Source organism: Pseudophryne corroboree, chromosome 6, assembly GCF_028390025.1.
Source record: "Pseudophryne corroboree isolate aPseCor3 chromosome 6, aPseCor3.hap2, whole genome shotgun sequence".
Lineage (NCBI taxonomy): Eukaryota > Metazoa > Chordata > Amphibia > Anura > Myobatrachidae > Pseudophryne > Pseudophryne corroboree.
The window spans coordinates 252892857-252915801 of record NC_086449.1 but is presented as its reverse complement, the minus strand read 5'-3'; the positions used below and the strand labels follow the sequence as shown (position 1 = coordinate 252915801).

The window sequence follows — 22945 nt, the reverse complement described above, 5'->3', positions numbered from 1 at the left end:
ACAGAGAAACATTTTCTTCTTCTATTTGCATGCAAAACTGTCATTTTTACTTACAGTTCACACCCTAAATTGTTTTTAAACAGTCAAAGGAAACAAAGGAGAGAATTCAGTGGCTTAGAGGAACGGATAGATTCAGCAACAAAGGCAGCAGAAGTAAGGTGGCAAACAAAATCTAAGAAGAGAGAGACACCTGTCGCCATGATGCCAGGCTAGTGATGGACATGGCTCTGGACTGTAGAGTGGTGGTACATGGGACATGATGGGGTTCTCCTGATCTTCTTCTCCGGCGCTCCTTAATGGGCATGAAGTCCAAATTCCCTGTGTTTTTGGAGTTCATCACCTGAAATCAAATCCGTGGACAGGGAGGTTTCAGTCCACTTGCAGCTGGTTTAAAGAATAAGCTGAACCAGCTGCCTAAATACTTTTATAAGTTTGTTACACCTGAGCAATTAACCCACATTATCACAGAAATACCAACTTACTCGTCTATGATCAGATGCAGTCGCAAAGACTGAACACCTTGAAGTCATCTTTCTAGCTAAAATACATTTCTTTGCACACGTCTTCATTTATCAGAAGCATAGAGAAGCTGGAATGCTCCCTAAATTGATGGGATTTATACAGAAAATTCCCCAAATGATCACCAAGTCACACGCAAACAAACTGGAGTTTCTGTCAGCCACGGATAACGCTTTTACTACGTTATGGTATGAGTGTCCACTGTGTGTGTGTGTGTGTGTGTGTGTGTGTGTGTGTGTGTGTGTGTGCGCGCAAGCCGAAAGCTGTGCCCCCCTGAATTTACTCCGGCCACACAACAGTCACTATTAGTAGCTGCACTTGCATCAGCCCCATGCTAGGTGCAAGATATATGTAAAACAGGCTTCCCTTCCCTGTATGCACAACTCAGAATCATACGGAACCTTTGATTTATGCTCACAAGACATTCACAACGCAGGGTGGATCCCATTATGATCGCTTTGCCACTGCCCTGTTTACACCCCAGAACGTTATATTTCACAGAAAGACAGAGAAATAAAGAAGTGGGCTCCATAATCGCATAAACAGTAAACGTTCTAATGCGGAAAGATTTTTCATTTTGTGCTGCACAATAAATTGCAGACTCTGCACAACCTTTCGCTTCATTCACTCTGGCAAATAGGACCTTCAGAAACCATATTTGCATCATTGCTGAATCACAATGAGCCCCCCCCTGAACTTTACAGAGTGCCTCTACATCAAAAATGTAAGCAATAAATAGAGAATAAGCTGAAACACAGATACAATTCCATGAGAAGAAACACAGTCTCAGTGGATTTTTTTTTAACCAAATGCACCAGACAAAATAAAGAATATTCAATAAGAAACGTTGGTACGAGGAATCAAACGCTCCCTATAAGATTACAACGGTCAATAACTAAAAATGTAGCATTAAAAAAAATAAAAAAATGAAAGCCAATATATCCAGTTGTTGTTTTTTTGCATGATTTTAAAATTTGTATAATTTGTTTTCAGAAAATAGGAAATACAGGGCACTCATGGAAGAGGGATGAACATTTAGGGGTTTTTGGAAAAATTGGAACGAGAGATTAGGAGAAAGTTGCTGCTGATCTAGGGCTGGATTCAATCAGCCAGCAGTTAATTACCGCAGGCTAATTTATCTGCTGGGCTATTCAATCAGCGCTCACGGCAGCCCACAGAATATACTTGTGACTGATTGGTCTTTAGTAGGGAACCTAGCATTATCTGATTGCACATTTAAAATAAGGCACAATGAAGGTAAGACCTAAAAGTTTATATAATATGTCAGTTGTGGGGTTAGTTTTGAGGCATGGGTACCCTTGAATTGCTTTGACTTGTTTGCTCCAGGGTATCACAATGTAAGACTTTAGCACTCTCTAGCACTTTTAGGGCGGGACGTAATGCCGCCCCAAGTTCGGTGGCCGTGCGGGATGCTGGCCGAACTGGGACTTTTTTTTAAAGTGACAATCACTTACAAGGCATGGTTCTGCCTTGTAAGTGATTGCCCCTTTAAAAAAAGGTCAGAGTTCAGCCGGCATCCCGCATGGCCGCTGAACTCGGGCGGCATTACGTTTGTTTTTAATATACTGTATGTAACAATTTTCACCCCTGTGATACGGACACATGCAGTATTTGCTCTTATCTATCCAACTTTCTCACACGCTCCACTTTCCACACTAGTGTAATGCCTGGGGATGGTTCTGGCTGGGCTGTTTTTGGTGGTGTCCTACACCCTAGACTTGAACCCTTAGAATGTTAGGGACTTACCCAAACTATGAAGTTACCGTGAAGTGGAGGTTAAGATCGTAATTTTGGCAAGGATTATGCAGAGAGCATTCATATTGCAAAATTTATTGCAAAATGTATTACAGGTTGAGTATCCCATATCCAAATATTCCGAAATACGGAATATTCCGAAATACGGACTTTTTTGAGTGAGAGTGAGATAGTGAAACCTTTGTTTTCTGATGGCTCAATGTACACAAACTTTGTTTAATACACAAAGTTATTAATAATATTGTATTAATGACCTTCAGGCTGTGTGTATAAGGTGTATATGAAACATAAATGAATTGTGTGAATGTAGACACACTTTGTTTAATGCACAAAGTTATAAAAAATATTGGCTAAAACGACCTTCTGGCTGTGTGTGTAAGGTGTATATGAAACATAAATGCATTCTGTGCTTAGATTTAGGTCCAATCACCATGATATCTCATTATGGTATGCAATTATTCCAAAATACGGAAAAATCCCATATCCAAAATACCTCTGGTCCCAAGCATTTTGGATAAGGGAGACTCAACCTGTATTATTTTAATTAGTAATGTTTGAATAGTACACCTGCACTCAGTCTCTGTGTGTGGCACTACAGGTCTCAGCAAGGTAGCACCTCTCAGTACTAGATGTCTAGGGCCTCTTCCCCATAACATCTATCACTGTGTCTGGTATCAGACCATCTTATCTTGGTCAGAGGAAGATTAATACAGGTGACTATTTACCAGTGAGACAAGAACAGGGCAGTAGACAAAACCCATAAAGGCATAGGGTTTACTCAAGAGAGGTCAAGAGCCAATCATGTAGATACAGCAAGCAGAAAAGGGATACTGCAGTTGTTGTATCTCACAATAGGAAAGGTTATTGGAAGGTCTCTTATACATCAGAAGGTGATTCGCTGATGCCGATCGGCGGACAACTATGATTGGCAATACGTCGGGGGAATCCTGCATGTTTCAAAATCCCCAATTTGCCGATCCCAATCAATATGTGGTTAAAGTCAGCAAATCAGGGAAATCCAATATGTTGGATTTCCCCGATTCCCCAGCCCCAGCAGAACCGGGAAATTGGGACAATCCATCGTAGATGTATGGGCTCAATTACTAACATCTGCTGTTCTCCCTTCTCATCATTTCCCAGTTTTAGCCTCTAATCCTTTAAGATGTTACTCCCATGAAGAAGTCCATGGGATCCACAGGGTTAATTCTTAACCTTGGGTATGATGCTGGTGGAGACCAGGACTGACACCGAACAATAAGCTTGTGAGCCTCCCACGATGTACTGGGCTACTCCCCCTTCATACCCCACCCCCATGCTCAGGCAACTCCATTTTAGTAACAAGCCCAAAGCAGGAGCTACAGTGAATAGAGAGAAGGAAGGATGATACACACAGGAAACACACTCTCACGTAGAGAAGAAGGGAACTGGTGACTGGAAAAGTAACCAATTGAAGCTAGATGCGTCAGGGTGGGCGCCCTGTGGATCCCATGGACCTGAAGAAAGAGTTAATAAAGGTAAGTTTTACCATAACTCTTTTCTTCGTCAGGGTCCATGGTCTCCACAAGGTTAATTCTTAACCTTGAGAAGTTACAAAGCACTTATAATAGGGAGGGAACGGTCCTAAGTTGAAAGGAGGACTTTGCGGCAAAAGGTTGCATCCTTAGAGTTAAACTTATCAAAGGCATAGAACCTAAGAAACGTATATGGGCAGTATACCAAATAGCTGCCTTGCAGAGTTGTTCGGCAGATGCGCCACGGCGGACTGCCCATGAAGAATCCACAAAGCGTGTAGAGTGAGCAGAGACTGTACTTGAAACAGGCAGATCCGCTTGTGTATACGCCTGTGAAATAGTTTGTTTAGTGGCTGGCCAGCCCCGCTTGTGGAATCTATACAGAATAAAGAATCGGTCTTCCTAAAGGAACCAGTACGGTCTACGTAGATCCGGAAAGCATGGATCACATCCAACGATACTTCCTCTTGTGAGAGGCCAGGTTCCTGAAAGGCCGGTACCACAACGGGTTCGTTAATATGGAACTTAGATACTACCTTAGGTAGGTATCCTTTTCTCGTTCTAAGATCCGCTCGGTCCTGGAAAAAAAAGAATGGTGAGCGATATGAGAGAGCTCCCAAGTCTGAGACCCTACGTGCTCAGGTGATTGCCAGAAGAAAGAGGGTCTTCTCAGTTAACCACTTGAGGTCTACCGTCTCCAAGGGTTCGAATGGGGGCCTTGATAAGGCCTGAAGAACCAAAGACAAATCCCATAGAGCAATCAGGGGAACAAATGGAGGTTGTTCCGAGTACTCCTTGCAGGAAGGTATGTACATCTGGTAATGGAGCCAGTCTCTTCTGGAACCAAATTGATAAGGCCAAGACCTGGACCTTCAGAGTAGCCAGGCGAAGGTCCACGGCTAGGCCCACCTGTAAGAAGGCCAACAGCCGGGGGATCCTAAGAACTTAAGGATCGCAGTGACAATGAGCATACCACTGGGTACAATGGGGGTCATTCCGAGTTGATCGCACGTAGCAACTTTATGTTGCCCGTGCGATCAACTAGACGCCGCCTATGGGGGAGTGGATTTTTGCATAGCAAGGCTGCGAATGCTTGTGCAGCCCTGCTATGCAAAAAAAGTTTTGTGCAGAACTAGCCTAGGGTAAGAGTTACTCATCCTGTGCGATCACTTCAGCGTTGCAGGTCCCGGAATTGATGTCAGACATCCGCCCTGCAAACGCCTCAACACGCCTGCGTTCGGATCTCCACGCCCTGAAAACTGAGTTGACGCCCGGATCCGCCTTCATCCTGTTAATCTTCTTGCGGTCGCCGCTGCGACCGCTTTCTTCATTGGAGGCATTGCTGGCCGCCTGCGCAATGCGGCCGCCATGCATGCGCAGTTCTGACCCGATCGCACGACTGCGAAGAAGTGCAGCATGCGATTGGGTCGGAATGACCCCTCATATGCGGTAATATCAGCTGGCTGAGGCTGGTTTTCAAACCTGAACTATAGTCTGAATTACCGCCCAGGAGAAGCCTTTATCCCCCTTAGGAGGGAAGTCTCAAGAGCCACGACGTCAAAGACAGACGTGGAAGGTCTGGATGTAGACATGGCCCCTAAGAGAGCAGGTCTGGCCAAAAAGGTAGATGGAAGGGCTCTTCAATGCAGAGATCCCTCAGACCCAAGAACCAATGGCATCTGGGCCATGCTGGAGCTACCAGGATGAGCTTGCCGCCTTCCTCCTTGAATTTGCGCAGTACTCTGGGAAGGAGACATACTGGAGGGAAGAGATATGCCAGAGGGAAGTTCCATGGAACTGCAAGACTGTCCACGAAGCTCGTTTCTGGATCTTGTCCTGACCCCGTACACGGGAACCTTGTGGTTTTGCCTGGAGGACATGAGATCCACGTCTAGCAACCCCAATTTGCGTCCCAGGATTTGAAAGACATCTGGGTGGAGAGACCACTTACCGGCATGAAGATCCTAGCGACTGAGAAAGTCTGCCTCCCTGTTGAGGACTCCTGAAATGACGATGGCCGAGATAGCTGGAAGATGGATTTCTGCCTAGGCGAGAATCCGAAGCACTTCCTGCATGGCTGTCGCACTTCGGGTGCCACCTTGCCGATTTTTGTAGGCCACTGCCATGGCGTTGTCCAACTAGACTTGCAATGGTGAACCGTAAAGGAGGTCTTGAGCCATTTGAAGAGCCCTGTAAACTGCCTGGAGCTCTAGTAGACTGATCGGGAGTTCTTTCTGCTGGCAATCAACGGCCATGAAAGGAGTAACTGCCCGTGACTGCTCCCCAACCTTCTGAGACTGGTTTCCAGGGTGAGAAGTGCCCAGTGTGGAATCTAGAAAAGTCAGCCCTTGTCCAGGTTGGGCATGAAGCCAACATGCAAGGGACTGACAAACCTCCTGCGTCAGAATTAGGGTCTGAGATTTGAGGTGTGTTGGCAGGCCATCCCATATGGCCAGTATCAGGCGTTGTAGGGCCCTGGAGTGAAATTGAGCATATTCTACCATGTTGAACACCGATACCATTAAACCCAGGGTCTGCATGGCCGCATGTATAGAAACCCAGGGGCTGTGAAGCAGGTTGTGAATGCGCAACTGTAATGTTGCAGTCTTTCCCTGAGGTAGGAAGATGCGTTGTAGGCTGGCAACCAGTAAAGCCCAGAGGTGGAGCATACTCTGAGAAGGGGTGAGTGAGGACTTGGCCTAGTTGATTATCCAACCGTGGGCCTGGAGAAAGGACAACGTCAGTTGGAGATCACTATTCAATAATTCCGGAGATTGTGCCAGGAGAAGGAGATCATCCAAGTAAGGGAGGAGTCGAATTCCTTGCCCTCGGAGATGGGCCGCCATCACCGCCATGATTTTGGTGAACACCCTGGGAGCTGTGGACAGTCCAAAAGTTAGTGCCTGAAACTGGAATGCTGTTGGAGAACAGTAAACCTAAGAAACTGTTGGTGACAGGGTGCTATAGGCACATGCAGGTACGCATCCTGGATCTAGGGAGACTATATGGGATGTGGTCAAGATCCCGCCGGACGGGATCCTGGTGGTCGGAATACAGACACCGGGATCCCGACCGGCACAATCCCGACATATTCTCCCTCTGTGGGTGTCCACGACACCCATAGAGGGAGAATAAATGAGTGTGCCAAGCGTAGCGAGGCACCGTGCCCACAGCGTGGCGAGCCCGCAAGGGGCTGCGTTGCGCTCGCACCCTGTCGGGATTGTGCCGGTCGGGATCCCGGTGTCGGTATTCCGACCGCCGGGATCCCGTCCGGCGGTATCTCGTACTGATCCCGACTATATAATCCCCAGCTAGCACTGCTAGGACAACGGAGCAGAGAGTTTCCATACGGAACTTGGGTATTTAGATATCTGTTCAGCAGCTTGAGATTCAGAATGGGGCGGTAGGACCCACTTGGTTTCTGAACCAGAAATAGAGTAGAATAGAACCCTTGACCCTGTTGATGTCGTAACACAGGGATGACCACTCCAGAGTGCAGTAAGGAAAGAATTACTTCTTGCAATGCCTGTGCTTTGCCAGGGTCCTGTCACGGAATGGTACGGAAGTACTGTCTGGGGGGACGCTTCAGGAATGAGAAAGCGTACCCGTAAGAGACCACTTCTTGGACCCAGGAGTCTGCTTTGATAAGTCTCCATGCCTGGGCAAACTGAAGAAGCCGGCCTCCCACCCTGGGCCCCCCAGGGGGAGGCCCATCCAGTCAGGTTGAGGGTTTATCCTTAGTTTAGAAAGGAGGACGTCTGGTGGCACAAGCTTGCTTGGCCCTGGGTTTGGAGGCCTTGCCTGCGCAATCTGAGCGTTGGAAGGACTGACCCTTTGGTCTGCCTTGTGAACGAAAAGTCCAAAAGAACGAAGTCTAAGGTCTTTCTGAGGAAGCTGAAGGCAAATAAGCCATCTTAGATGTCACTAGTTTCTCGACAATCTTGTCCAGTGTTGGACCAAAGGAGAACCTGCCGGCCTGCCTGAGGGCTTTCTTGACATTCGTATCCGCCTTACATGAGCGGCGAGCTGCAATGGATTCAGCGGAATTCTTAGAGGATAACAGTGCAACGTCAAAAGCAGTTTCGCCAATGTAATAGGCCGCATCCCTGATGTTGGCATTAATGTATAACTGAGCTGTGGACAGATCAGATGTAAAACTGCGATCTAGGTCAACGGTCCATGTTTCTCTGGCCTTAGCGACCCACGGTGTGGCCGTAGCTGGCCTGGAAGTATCTTCTGTAAGGGAGTACAGTGACTTGATACACGCATCCAGTTGTCTATCTGGCAGCTCCTTAAGTGAGGACGCAGTAGGTAGGATGGAACTTTTGAGTAAGTATGTCACAATAGGTGGGTTTTCCCACACAATCCTCTGTGGGTAACGGGTAAAAGGAGCTGAGCCTCTTAGGTACCGTGAATTTGTAAGTAGGTGTTTTCCACGTCTCAGTTCTAACTTATGTGAAACTCAGCTAGGACAACTTCCTACCGCTTGCATAGCGGGTCTTTAGTGGTAGTGGCCGGTTTAGCATTCTCAAGCTGAAGAGAGAATTTGACCACTCTGATTAATGCTGCCACATTAAATTTAGATGGGGCCTCCTCATCCCGAGTGATATTCTGCATCAGAAACCTCAGCCATATCATCAAGTACTGATGATTCCTCTGAATCCGAGTGTGGTGTGGATTGTGAGGAAGGTATAGTGCATTTAGCAACAGTAGGTGCAAGCAGTGTGCCTTTGCCCATGTATCATGCTTTGAAAAGCAGCAGATGAAGCAGCTAGACTCTGCACAAATGTAGAGAATGAATCCAACCACTGGGGATGGATGGGTGGGGCTGCTATGGCCTGATAAACAGGTTGTAATAACTGGTAAAAACCCATAGAGGGAGCCACTGGAGGTTGCAGTTGCTGTGGAACTGCTACAGGGGGAGCCATTGTGTGCTGCACTGGTTGTGGACCAGTCCCTGGGGGAGCCAGTGTGGGCTGTACTGGCTGGGGTATACCCATAGTGGGGACCACAGGTGGGATAGCTATATGGTCGGCAATTTTAGCCAGCAACGTTGTAAATGAAGTCCATGGGGGCTTTTGTACAATAACTGGTGGGGCTGAGGTGCTGGGAAGCACTAAACAGCACTGGCATAGACCATCCTGTGATAAATCCGGAGGTAGAACCTCAGTGTGACAGGCATTCCATGCTACCAAAGTGGGTGCCCCTGCCTGTTTTGTCTTGCTTTTGTTAGACATGGTAACAGCAAGAAGTGAACATACAAAGGGTGTCATTCCCAGTTGATCGCTGCTAGCTACTTTTAGCAGCCGTGCAAACGCATAGTCGCCGCCCACGGGGGTGTATTTTCGCTTTGCAAGTGTGCGAACGCGTGTGCAGCCGAGCGGGACGTAAAAGTTTTTTGCAGTTTCTGAGTAGCTCTGGACTTACTCAGCCCTTGCAATCACTTCAGCCTGTCCGGTCCCGGAATTGACGTCAGACACCCGCCCTGCAAATGCCTGGACATGCCTGCGTTTTTCCAAACACTCCCTGAAAACGGTCAGTTGACACCCATAAACGCCCTCTTCCTGTCAATCTCCTTGCGATCGGCTGTGTGAATGGATTCTTTGTTAAATCAATCGCCCAGCAACGATCCGCTTTGTACCCGTACGACGCGCGTGCGCATTGCGGTGCATACGCATGCGCAGTAGTAACCTGTTCGCTGCGCTGCAAAAAACGGCAGCGAGCGATCAACTCTGAATGTCCCCCAAAATGTGGTAATTACAGCGTGTAACAGGCACAGTATGTGACCATGAGCGCACACAAGTACAATATTTAGTAAAGTGTGGCAAATATAACCAAATACGCACTAGTATTTAAGATCTATTAACAAAAAACAACAAGCACAGAGAAAAAAAATATCAATGTACAGTTGAAATAAAGAGAAATCAAGTAGCAACACTAGCAAAAGTCACACACATGGCAGAAAACTATTTTAACTGCAATGGACACTGGTATCAACTACTCAGCGATTATATATATGGCTGGTAGGATTCAGCATTTTGTACAACCTGTAATGGAGGAGAGGTATACAGGGAGACACAGCCCACCGCCTCTGGAGACCTGCAGAGCATCTCTAATGAGGAAGGAGGAGGGAAGATGAGGAAGGAGGAGGGAAGAGTAGCCCAGGACGGAAAGACCACAGTGGAATGGTGCTCTGAGCTTTTATGGTGAGGGGCCGCTGGGGAAGCGCTGACCTCCCCTGTGCTGGCAATCACCACTGGTTCTCCTGGCCTATTAAAGTGTCCCCACATGTGTGCCCTGGTGGTTAAGTGCGGCCGCGAGTACACCTAATTCACTGGGAGCATGCCAGCAGCCGCGCCCGATCTCCCAAGAAAGCAGCACAAGCACTGCGCAGATCACGGGTCCCACAAGCAGGAACCCACCTTACCTGTCCCCCATCTGTTTGATGTAGTCGTGGGAGCCCCTGCCGAAATCACCTACCCACTCGTGGTGTCGGGCCGGTGGGGGGTGTTGGAGAGACAGCTCTGGCGTCCTATGTACTGTTAGCATCTGTCATCTCATTATAAAACTCATTAAAACTCAGAAAAATGTACAAATAAATAGAAGCTTAGGCTGCAGCTGCAGCCCTCTGTTCAATGTGTCCAGCTCCATGCTGACACCGAAAAAAAACTGAAGTGCCTGAGCATGGGGGCGGGGTATGAAGGGGGAGTAGCCCAGTGCATCCTGGGAGGCTCACAAGCTTATTGTTCGGTGTCGATCCTGGTCTCCACCAGCATCATACCCAAGGCCCAAGGTTCAGAATTAACCCTGTGGAGACAATGGACCCTGAAGAAGAAAAAATATATTTTGTGTATAATTTGTGAATAGGCAATAGCGCTACAGAACATAAGACTTCTCACACAGGATCCGGACTATATGTCGACATACATTAGCTCGACAGTCATTAGGTTGACATGGACAAATGGTCGATGTTTGAAAGGTCAACACTGGCATAGATCGACAGGTTCAAAAGGTCAACAGGTTTATATGGTCGACACTCCCCTCCCCCCCCCCCCCATATTTTTTTTACTTTTTCCATCCTTGACGATCCATGCCACAAATCAGAACCTTTAGTAACCTTGTGGCGAGCGGAGTGGAGCGAAACACCGTGCCTGACACGAGCCCGCGAGGGGACGCGTTTTTACAAATGGCTGTCTTTGATGAAAAAACTACCCACGTCCCCTCCTCCGGGAAAAAAAGTGTCGACCATTTTTTGTGCTATACAACAGGTCCAAAAATGTAGTATAAAGATTGTAACAATCAAATATCCACCTTTCCATGTTGTTCTAGGTTTTTCTCCAGAGCATTTATAAATACCTTCAAAATGTGTCAATTTTAATAATGGAAGAACTATAGTATGATGGAGTATACTGCTGTAAGGTTACTTTTCATTACCATATTTGTATATTCTATACCAGGTATTCCCAACCACGGTTCTCAAGGCACACCTACAGTGCAGGTTTTAGTGATATCCAGGCTGCAGCACAGATGGTTAAATCAAAATAACTGAGCTACTCATTAAGTCACCTGTGCTGAAGCCTGGATATCACTAAAACCTGCACTGTTGGTGTGCCTTGAGGACCGTGGTTGGGAATGCCTGCTCTATACCAATAAAGACCAATGTTAACATTATACAAAACATGTGAGTATTACCTCCATTGACCCAGTTTTTCTAGCACGGGTAAGGGGCGATTTCCTATTGATGCTAATCAGCTCTGACGGAAGTGGTGACATCAAGATGAACCTATCCACATCGTCTGTGCCTTTCACCTTAGATAAGTCCTCTAGGCTCCCCTGATCTGTCTTCTTATCTTCATTCTACATAAGAGTAGAACACAAACCATTATACAGATGCAGTCACTCCAAACAGCCCTCTTGGCAAGCCAGGTCAAGAGAGAAGCTTCTAGCGCCGGGTGTCTTTTTTTTTTTTTTTTGCAAAAAATGTGTCTCAGTTGCAACCCAATGCGAGTAGGAAGCTCAAGGAGACTGCTGATATATAGGATATATGACACTTGTATATCTGTGCGTTGAGTTACAATAAAATATATAATGTATGTGTTTCCAATAGTGTATACCCATTCAGAGGAGCATATCTGCAACATAAAAGATGCTAGCAAAGCAAACTATGATAAGAGGAGAGAGCAAAAATATATAAAATTTACAGTACAGCATAATGAGAGATGCACTATATATTTTTAGTCATAAGAAATACTGCATACTTCATTTAAAACAATGGAACAAAACCTAATGTAGAGCACATTATAACCTGACAGTATTGAATCAGAGTATGGGTACCGAGCTGCGGTTCCCACGCAACAGAATGCACTCATGTATAGTTCAAGGAAGATAATTCTTGTAAGTCTGGAAAACAGAAGTCACTCTTACTTCTGCCGACGCTGGACGAAATCCAAATCCCATAGGGGCTTTTTCATCTTCCTCACAGCCCTTGACTCCTGGACTGAAGTGAAGCTCTACATGAAATCTCTCTTCAGAGGATGGGTCCTGAAATTACACAAGTAGCGGAAACTAGAGTGATTCACTTACAGAAGTAAGATCATCCACGGGGAGAACATAAAAAAACTCCACACAGTTAGGACCATGGTGGGAATCAAACCCATGATCTCAGTGCTGTGAGGCAAGATTGCTAACAATTCCACAATCCATGATGCCCTAATGCATGCATATATATCTATATATACTGTATATCCTCTTCTAAGCCATTTCCTTTGCACAACAATTAATGAGGTAGGAAGATTTTGGCACTTACCGATAAATTCCTTTTTCGGAAGCCATAGGGGACACTGGCACAAGTTTTAATATTTCCGAAACAACAACACCGGATTTACTAGATACGGCGTTATTTGGAAGAAAACAGCGTTCAACGGTTACTTAATCCGTTTTCAAAGAAACTGGATGATCAGCTGACGGAGGCTTGGAAAAACCCGGACAAGCGGTTTCGGATGCCCAAAAGATTCCTAAGTATTTATCCGTTTCCATCGACTATGATGGAAAAATGGGAGAAGTCACCTCGAGTGGATTCCTCTCTATCCAGGTTGTCCAAGAAGACAGAAATACCAGTCCCGGGAGCAACTTAGTTGAAAGACCCATCTGACTGGAAGCTGGACACCATGTTGAAGTCCATCTAATAGGCCGCAGGTGTATCACTTAGACCAACCTTGGTAAGTTCCTGGGTGAACCAGGCAGTGGAGTATTGGGCCACTAAATTGATAAAGGACCTACAGGAGGGAGTTCCGTTAGAAGAAGTAGTGATCCTAGCGGAACATATTAAGGAATCCGCTATATACCCAAGAGAAGCGGCTAGAGATATCGGACAAGTTAATTCGAGGATCTTAGCAACAACTATTGCAGCCAGAAGAGTACTTTGGCTTTGGTCATGGCAAGTAGACACTGAGTCAAAAAGAGCAGAGGAAGCACTTCCGTTTACAGGTGACATGCTCTTTGGAAAAGAACTAGACTCGTTAATTTCTCAGGCTATGGGTGGTAAATCTACCTTCTTACCAACCCTTCCATCTCCACCTAAGCGCTCTTACACTGGGACTTCCTTACGGTCCTTTCGTTCCACTCAACGTTTTAGGGGAGTGAGGTATAGGTCGCGGCAAGCAACCAGTCTTTGTTCGTCGTCAAGACCCAAAGCCTGCAGAAAAGACCGCAGGTGTATCACTTAGACCAACCTTGGTAAGTTCCTGGGTGAACCAGGCAGTGGAGTATTGGGCCACTAAATTGATAAAGGACCTACAGGAGGGAGTTCCGTTAGAAGAAGTAGTGATCCTAGCGGAACATATTAAGGAATCCGCTATATACCCAAGAGAAGCGGCTAGAGATATCGGACAAGTTAATTCGAGGATCTTAGCAACAACTATTGCAGCCAGAAGAGTACTTTGGCTTTGGTCATGGCAAGTAGACACTGAGTCAAAAAGAGCAGAGGAAGCACTTCCGTTTACAGGTGACATGCTCTTTGGAAAAGAACTAGACTCGTTAATTTCTCAGGCTATGGGTGGTAAATCTACCTTCTTACCAACCCTTTCATCTCCACCTAAGCGCTCTTACACTGGGACTTCCTTACGGTCCTTTCGTTCCACTCAACGTTTTAGGGGAGTGAGGTATAGGTCGCGGCAAGCAACCAGTCTTTGTTCGTCGTCAAGACCCAAAGCCTGCAGAAAAGACCACAGCATGACGGTATCCCCTCCCACCGGGGCCCAGGTACGTGGGTGCACGGCTTCAAAACTTTCAGGATGCCTGGTTCAAGATATCAGAAAATGCGTGGATTCGCATTATCATCTCCCAAGGGTACAAGTTAGATTTCAAAGTTTTGCTGCCACTTCTTCTGGACAAACATTTTGCCCTTCAAGGTGCAATACAGTCTTTGGTAGAATCCGCTGTGTTAATGCCGGTACCACTGCTTCAACGAAAAAAAGGGTTACTATTCCAATCTTTTCATGGTACCAAAACCAGACGGTACTGTACGACCAATTCTGAATCTGAAATCATTAAATCAGTATCTGTCTTATTACCGGTTCAAGATGGAGTTGCTCAACTCGGTGATTTCGAGCCTGGAACCCAAAGAATTAATGATATCCCTAGACATCAAGGATGCATATCTCCACATTCCAATCTGGGAACCACACCAAGCGTTTCTCAAGTTCGCGATTCAACAGGATAATTTTCAGTTCAGAGCCTTACCATTCGGTCTATCCACAGCACCCAGGGTGTTTACAAAGGTCATGTCGGTGATGATTGCTCACCTCAAATCATTGGGGGTCACAATGATACCATACCTAGACGACCTCCTCAAAGCTCCATCAGATTTCATTCTCCAGGAGCATGCTTTGTTAACATACAATGTGTTAGTGGAACATGGATGGATAATCAATTTTCGAAAATCCAACCTTCAGACGTCACAGCGTATCCAGTTTCTCAGTGTGATCCTGGACACCAATGTCCAGAAAGTTTTGGGGTTTTTTTACCTCAAGACAAAGCTCTGGGTATAGAGAAACTGGTCCAAGCTGTTCTCAAGCCAAGACTGTTGTCAGTCCATTTATGCATTAGTTTGCTTGGGAAAATGGTAGCCACTTTCAAAACTCTGGAGTTCGGCCATTTCATTCACGTCCTTTCCAGCTGGATCTGTTACATAAATGGTCGGGGTCACATCTACACCTTCAACAGTTAGTTCGTCTGACTCCGAAGACAAGACTTTCGCTTCTGTGGTGGCTGCACAATCTCACTGCGGGCAGGCGGCTCGGTGTATGGGACTGGACGCTCCTAATGACGGATGCCAGCCTCAGGGGATGGGGCGCGGTTGTGTTGTACCTCCAGCTTCAAGGCCATTGGTCTCCACAGGAATCACTGTTGCCAAGAAATGTGTTGGAACTGAGAGCGATCTACAATGCGTTGGTACAAGCTGCCCAAGTCCTTCGATCCAAAACGGTAAAGGTTCAATCAGACAGCGCGACTGCGGTAGCGTACATAAGCAAGCAGGGAGGAACTCGCAGTCGCCAAGCGATGCGAGAGATGACACGCATTCTCCAGTGGGCAGAACACAACGCTGTAGTCCTCGCAGCAGTATTAATTCCAAGAGTAGACAATTGGGAAGCAGACTACCTCAACCGCCTACATCCGGGAGGATAGGCACTTCACCCAGAGGTGTTCGACGCTCTGACACAGCGCTGGGGGTGTCCAGAGGTGGATCTCATGGCATCCCGTCTTAACCATCAGCTTCCTCGATACATCTCCAGAACACGGGATCCTCAGGCGGAAGCTGTAGACGCTCTGGCCGTATGTTACCAAGTAAAATACATTTTAAAATTAGTGATGAGCGAGGTTCGGTTTTACTCGGTTTTACTCGGTTCTCAAAACGGCATCTTATTGGCTATCCAAAACACGTGACATCCGTGAGCCAATAAGATGCCGTTTTGAGAACCGAGTAAAACCGAATCCGCTCATCACTAGTTAAAATAAGAATTTACTTACCGATAATTCTATTTCTCATAGTCCGTAGTGGATGCTGGGGACTCCGAAAGGACCATGGGGAATAGCGGCTCCGCAGGAGACTGGGCACAAAGTAAAAGCTTTAGGACTAGCTGGTGTGCACTGGCTCCTCCCCCTATGACCCTCCTCCAAGCCTCAGTTAGGATACTGTGCCCGGACGAGCGTACACAATAAGGAAGGATTTTGAATCCCGGGTAAGACTCATTACCAGCCACACCAATCACACCGTACAACTTGTGAGCCATCTTTTCAGAGGCTCCTTCTGTTATCATGCTGTTAACTGGGTTCAGATCACAGCATGATAACAGAAGGAGCCTCTGAAAAGATGGCTCACAACAACAATAACCCGATTTTTGTAACAATAACTATGTACAAGTAATGCAGACAATCCGCACTTGGGATGGGCGCCCAGCATCCACTACGGACTATGAGAAATAGAATTATCGGTAAGTAAATTCTTATTTTCTCTAACGTCCTAGTGGATGCTGGGGACTCCGAAAGGACCATGGGGATTATACCAAAGCTCCCAAACGGGCGGGAGAGTGCGGATGACTCTGCAGCACCGAATGAGAGAACTCCAGGTCCTCCTCAGCCAGGGTATCAAATTTGTAGAATTTAGCAAACGTGTTTGCCCCTGACCAAGTAGCTGCTCGGCAAAGTTGTAAAGCCGAGACCCCTCGGGCAGCCGCCCAAGATGAGCCCACTTTCCGTGTGGAATGGGCTTTTACAGATTTTGGCTGTGGCAGGCCTGCCACAGAATGTGCAAGCTGAATTGTACTGCAAATCCAACGAGCAATCGTCTGCTTAGAAGCTGGAGCACCCAGCTTGTTGGGTGCATACAGGATAAACAGCGAGTCAGATTTTCTGACTCCAGCCGTCCTGGAAACATATATTTTCAGGGCCCTGACTACGTCCAGCAACTTGGAATCCTCCAAGTCCCTAGTAGCCGCAGGCACCACAATAGGTTGGTTTAAGTGAAATGCTGAAAACACCTTAGGGAGAAATTGAGGACGAGTCCTCAATTCCGCCCTGTCCGCGTTCGGGCACAAAATCTAACTGAGGCTTGGAGGAGGGTCATAGGGGGAGGAGCCAGTGCACACCAGCTAGTCCTAAAGCTTTTACTTTGTGCCCAGTCTCCTGCGGAGCCGCTATTCCCCATGGTCCTTTCGGAGTCCCCAGCATCCACTAGGACGTTAGAGAAATATGGATCATCAACACCCCCACCCCCATGTAATAACTAAGGCACAACCATCTAACATACGAGGGAACCCAGAACTCTCCAGTTACCTTAAGGCAGGAATCTTAAAGCTGATAGCTTGCGGTGCAGGGTAACCCAATCCATACAGCGCTCAACAAAACTGAAGATAAGTAATTTAAAACGATTTTGAAGAGATCTACACATAGCAATTTGTCAATCACTGCAAGCTCACAGACCAAAAAACCTTCCGTATCAAGCAAGACGATAGTGAGGAAGGGAAAATCATGGTACATCCTTGTTACATAGAGCATTGCCCAAAACTGGCTAACCCCTCTAATAATGACATTATTGTATACAGATAATATCATGCACTCCATTCAACATACCTTGTTGTTGTCCTCATACAACATAATTACAATCTGTGTCATGTAATTTAACTCTGAGACTGCACTTAAATAATCCATTGCTCTTTTCCACTGTTGATCTTTGGATTCCTGGAATATACAGAAACAGCATTACATATTATAGTTTAATAGGTTTTTTTTTCTATGTACCATAATCTGCCACACAACAGGTTCACTGTATTGTCACATGCAAACACTGGCATGATCGATTCCAACACAACAATATCATGCACACACATAGAATCTCACAAGGAAGGCTGTTATCCTTATTCTTACAAACGCGAGGGGAAAAAAACAATTGTTTGGGATAATTCAGCTGATTTTTTACATTATTATTATTATTATTTACAAACCCACTACATAATATATTACCAATCAGCTCAGGCATATTAAAGATATACGCTCCATTGTCAGAGGAATGTAGAAATTAGCAGAAACATCACAGTATATGTATGACAGCTCAAAGTAGAGAGATAAAATATCAACCAATCAGCTCCTAACTGTCATTTTTCAAAAGCAGCCTGTAACATGAGAGAGTTAGGAGTGGATTGGTTGATACTTTATATCTCTCCACTTTATTTCTCTGGAAGCTTTGATAAATCTCCCCATAGAACATTAAAGATGTACTCACAGTCGTCGTAGACCCACGAGTATTTCACTGTTTGTGATGCTCTTATTGGATCAGAGAGCAGTACTTAATAGATGAGGACTGTATGTACATGAAAATTGGCTTCAAACACCGGACATTCAAAACTGCAATGGCACACGCAGCCAAGGCAGTGCTTTCAGAGAAGTATGATGAGCACTGGCAAACAGGTTCTAATTGTGATATATGGACTAACATTCTGAGGTTCTTTAGTGGATCATGTCAGGAAAAAGCCCCACACAAAAGAGTAGAAGACCTCCTTCCTTGGAGCATAGAATACTGTATTTTATAAAGACCTCAGAAGTTGCGCTTGCTTTCCATTGGGTCAGTTTATGATATGCATCAGAAATTCTGAATCCCAAAGTCACCAATTAAGTTCCACAGTACTTCATGTCATAGTGTAAGGTATATGCACAACAGTAGTAAACTGTGGAAACTTCACACTGGGTATGGATGAAAAAATGGAGAGGCACACAATCCAAGATGCTTGAAGTCCAGTGTGAAGTTTCCACAGTCTGTGTTGATTTGGGGAGCCATGTCATCTGCTGGTGTTGGTCCACTGTGCTTTATTAAGTCCAAAGAGTCAACACAGCCGTCTACCAGGACATTTTAGAGCACTTCATGCTTCCTTCAGCAGACAAGCTTTATGGAGACGCTGACTTCATTTTCCAATTTTCCAGCAGGACTTGGCACCTGACCACACTGCCAAAAGTACCAAAACCTGGTTCAATGACCATAGGATTACTGTGCTGGATTGGTCAGCAAACTCGTCTGACCTGAACCCCATAGAGAATCTATGGGGCATTGCCAAGAGAAAGATGAGAGACATGAGACCGAACAATGCAGAAAAGCTGAAGGCCGCTATTGAAGAATATTGGTCTTCCATAACACCTCAACAGTGCCACTGGCTGATAGAATCCATGCCATGCCGCATTGAGGCAGTAATTCATGCAAAAGGGGCCCAAACCAAGTACTGAGTACATATGCATGATTATACTTTTCAGGGGGCTGACATTTCTGTATTTAAAATCCTTTTTTTATTGATTTTATGTAATCTAATTTTCTGAGATTTTGGATTTCGGGTATTCTTAGGCTGTAAACCACAATTATCAAAATTATAATTTATATAGGCTTGAAATATCTCACTTTGCATGTAATTAGTCAATATAATATATTAGTTTCACCTTTTAAGTTGAATTACCGAAATAAACTTTTGCACGATATTCTAATTTTCTGAGTTTCACCTGTATTATTGCAGCAGTATATGAACAAACCATAAAATAACTAATTAATATGATAATGCCGTCACACTCACATCCAAGAGCCCGCCATAGCGAAAAATGCTTAGCAAGGAGTGCACATGGCTTTCACTGGTAAAGTAGAGGCGTGTTCTAACGTGACGTCCAGGAGACAGGACTCCTCTTGAATAGCTAAAAAATAGAAGAAAAAGGTGAATGAATGCATCTCACTTAATAATAAGTTAAGAATAATACATACAATCAGCACACTTTATAATGGCAACCAGTAACTTACAGAGGGTGCAGTTTATTTACAGACTCGTCTTCATGAGTTCTCTGCAGGTCTAACTGGATCTTATTAATAAGAGGAAGACAATATCCAACCGCGATCTCCATTTTCTCATCTTTGCTAATCCCATATTCCTGTAAAAACCAAAGAGCAAATATAGGATTTTAATTACCTACCGGTAAATCCTTTTCTAGTAGTCCATAAAGGATATTGCGGGAATCTAGTACGATGGGGTATAGACGGGGTCCAAAGGAGCCGGTACACTTTAAAATTTCTTCAATTGGGTGTGCTGGCTCCTCCCCTCTATGCCCCCTCCCAAAGGCAGTTATAGGTAAAAATAGTGCCCGAAGGAGAAAGGACATACTTGAGAGAAGGAACATGATGAGTGGTGAGATTCACACACCAGCACACCAATAACATAAAACGACCAGCAACGGCTGGTAACAAAACAGCAACATCTGAACAGGTAACCATAGAAGAGAACACCTGAAGAAAAGTCAACGCACTGAGGCGAGCGCCCAATATCCCTTATGGGACTACAAGAAAAGGATTTACCGGTAGGTAATTCAAATCCTATTTTCTCTAGCATCCTACAATATTTTGTATCCCGCACCAGACATAATGATAACAATAAATAATGTGTCACTAACTATCTCGAAAAAACAGCTTAATAACAAATGCCCTAAAATGGGACTGTAGAGTTCCACACAGCTGGAGGTGCTCCTGCAATCATGAACAATACATTCAAATCAACACTTGTTGGAAGAAACCAACACAAAAGAATTGATTGCTTTTTGGAGCACTCTTTAGAAATGTATAATCTCATTAATTTGACATGATTATATAAGCATAAAATGTAACCTTTAATATACTTCCATAAAATATTTTCTCTAGCATCCATAAGGGATATTAGGGGAATCTAGTACGATGGGGACGACCCAAAGCTTCCAGAATGGGCGGGAACGTGCTGAGAAGTCTGCAGCCAATCTGGACTTTAATGGAATCCAGACGTAAGCCCTTATCCACACCAGCCTGCAGGAAAACATCACAAGTGGAACTCCGCAGGTGGATACGTGCGTTCCTCGCACCAAGAGACATATCTTCTCCAGATATGATGATAGTGTTTTGACGTCCCAGGTTTCCTGGCCTGAACCATGGTAGCAATAACAATTTTGGAAAGGCCCATGTGAGCTAGGATGTTCCGCTCAACCTCCACGGCGTCAAACGAAGATGCCGTAAGTCCGAGCAGACGAACGGTCCTTGAAGAAGATCACTTCTTACTGGTAGAGGCCAAGGGTCATCGACAGACATGTCCAGAATATCCGCGTACCACGCCCTCTGAAGCCAATCAGAATTGCCTGGATCCCTTGATTCCTGATTCGCTTTAGCACCCTCGGGAGCAATGGAATCGGAGGAAACAGGTAGACCAGCCCTCGCCTGAGGGTCCCTGGTTCGTGAGCAATACCAACAAAGCTTCTTGTTGAGTCGAGAAGCCATCATGTCTATTTGTGGGCGGCCCCACCGGTCGATGATCTGCTGAAACACCTGATGGTGGAAAAAAAAGAGATGTAATTTCCCAGCGCTCACTATAAGCAAAAATCAATACATATATATCCGGCATCCTGATGAAGCCTGGTCACGCAGGCGAAATGCGTTGATTGCGGAGCAACGGATTGGGAAGCCTGCATGCTAACCACTGTAGCGAGAATCGGATTGGTCTGCCGGAAGACACCTACTGTGTAATACCAGCCCCTTTTTTCCCGTCTTGGAAATCCTTTTTTTCCCCTCATTGAAAGGACTTTCAAACTATCCGTTATCTGCTTGACTACAACGGAACATACAGACTGAAATATTCATATGGAACATAAGTGCATTTGAATAACTTACGATTACCATCTACCACTTATAAGCAGAGTAAAACGCTGACGCGTATCTACTTATCTGCAGTTCACATTATATGTTTGTCTTGTATTGTCAGTGTTAAACGTTACTTGTATACTGGTATTAGGACTAACCAAAATTCACACATACATATATTTTTTTGTTTTTTTTAAATTTATATATTTATATCTTACAACAAATTCATTTACGGATATATATGCATTGATTATTGTTTATAGTGAGCGCTGGGAAATTACATCTTTTTTTTTTGTACCTATATCTATAGGGGAAGTGGAAACCCCTATTTTTTTCCACAGCTGCTACTTGAAACAATTAGGTGCTAGCGCAGTTCTCTATCCCAAACTTTGTACCGGATGGTGGAGCCCCCACTCTCCCGAGTGGAGATCGTGACGACTCAGGAAGTCCGTTTCCCAGTTGTCTACTCCCGGAGTGAAGATTGCGGACATTGCTCTTGCATTTCTTTCTGCCCAGTGGAGTATCTTTGACACCTCTCGCATGCAGGCCCTGTTTTTTGTCCCTCCTTGCCGAATAATGTACGCCACTACCGTGGCATTATCCAACTAAACTAGGATTGAGTGATCCCCGAATAGAGGAGGCCTGGATCAGAGAATTGTAGATCGCCCAAAGTTCCAGAATGTTGATCCGAAGTAGGGTTTCGTGGGCTGACCACCTGCCCTGGAACTGAGCCCCCTTGGTTACAGCTCCCCATTCCCTCAGACTCACATCCGTCGTGATGAGGATCCAATCCTGAATCCTGAAACTTCGACCTTCCAGTAGGTTGGAGGACTGCAACCACCACAGGAGGGAAATCCTGGCCTGAGGTGACAGCCATATTATCCGGTGCATCTGAAGATGTGATCCGGACGACTTGCTCAGGAGATCCATTTGAAATGTTCTGGCATGGAACCTTCCATACTGTACCGCCTCGTATGAGGCTACCATCTTCCCCAACAATCTTATGCAAAGATGAATAGATATTCGCGTAGGTCGGTGGACCATTCCGACCATCTCCTGAAGTGTTCTCGCTTTGTCCTCTGGGAGGAACACTTTTTGAGCCACAGTATCCAGCAACATTCCCAGGAACAGGAGCCGCTGAGTTGGCTCCAGGTAGGACTTCTATAAATTGAGGATCCACCCATGGTGTGACAGAAGTTGGATAGTGCGGTCTATATGGAGCAATAAAATCTCCCTGCATCTTGCTTTTATCAACAGATCGTCCAGATAAGGGATTGACCCCCTGGACCCGGAATTGGAACATCATCTCCGCCATCACCTTCGTGAACACCCTCGGAGCTGTGGACAGGGCGAAGGGTATTGCCTGGAGCTGCTAGTGATAGTTCAGCAGGGCAAACCTCAGGTAAGCCTGGTGAGGTGGCCAAATCGGGATATGGAGATAGGCATCCTTTATATCCAGTGA

At 45.6% G+C, this 22945-nt stretch overlaps 1 protein-coding gene across 26 annotated transcripts in view; it reads right to left on the bottom strand.

Moving 5' to 3' along the window:
* The window catches only part of PPIP5K1 (diphosphoinositol pentakisphosphate kinase 1), a 281975-nt gene that overhangs the window by 115664 nt on the left and 143366 nt on the right, over window positions 1-22945 (bottom strand). For 19 of the 26 annotated variants that reach the window (XM_063925882.1, XM_063925883.1, XM_063925886.1 and 16 more), the window contains 6 exons: window positions 19633-19760; window positions 19415-19529; window positions 17436-17543; window positions 12231-12347; window positions 11499-11663; window positions 191-340 (listed from right to left, as the gene is read on the bottom strand). In XM_063925882.1, coding sequence (XP_063781952.1) covers window positions 191-340; window positions 11499-11663; window positions 12231-12347; window positions 17436-17543; window positions 19415-19529; window positions 19633-19760 — 783 coding nt within the window. The remainder of the gene's footprint in view (window positions 1-190; window positions 341-11498; window positions 11664-12230; window positions 12348-17435; window positions 17544-19414; window positions 19530-19632; window positions 19761-22945) is intronic. The other 7 variants (XM_063925892.1, XM_063925901.1, XM_063925904.1 and 4 more) reach the window with 1 other exon arrangement.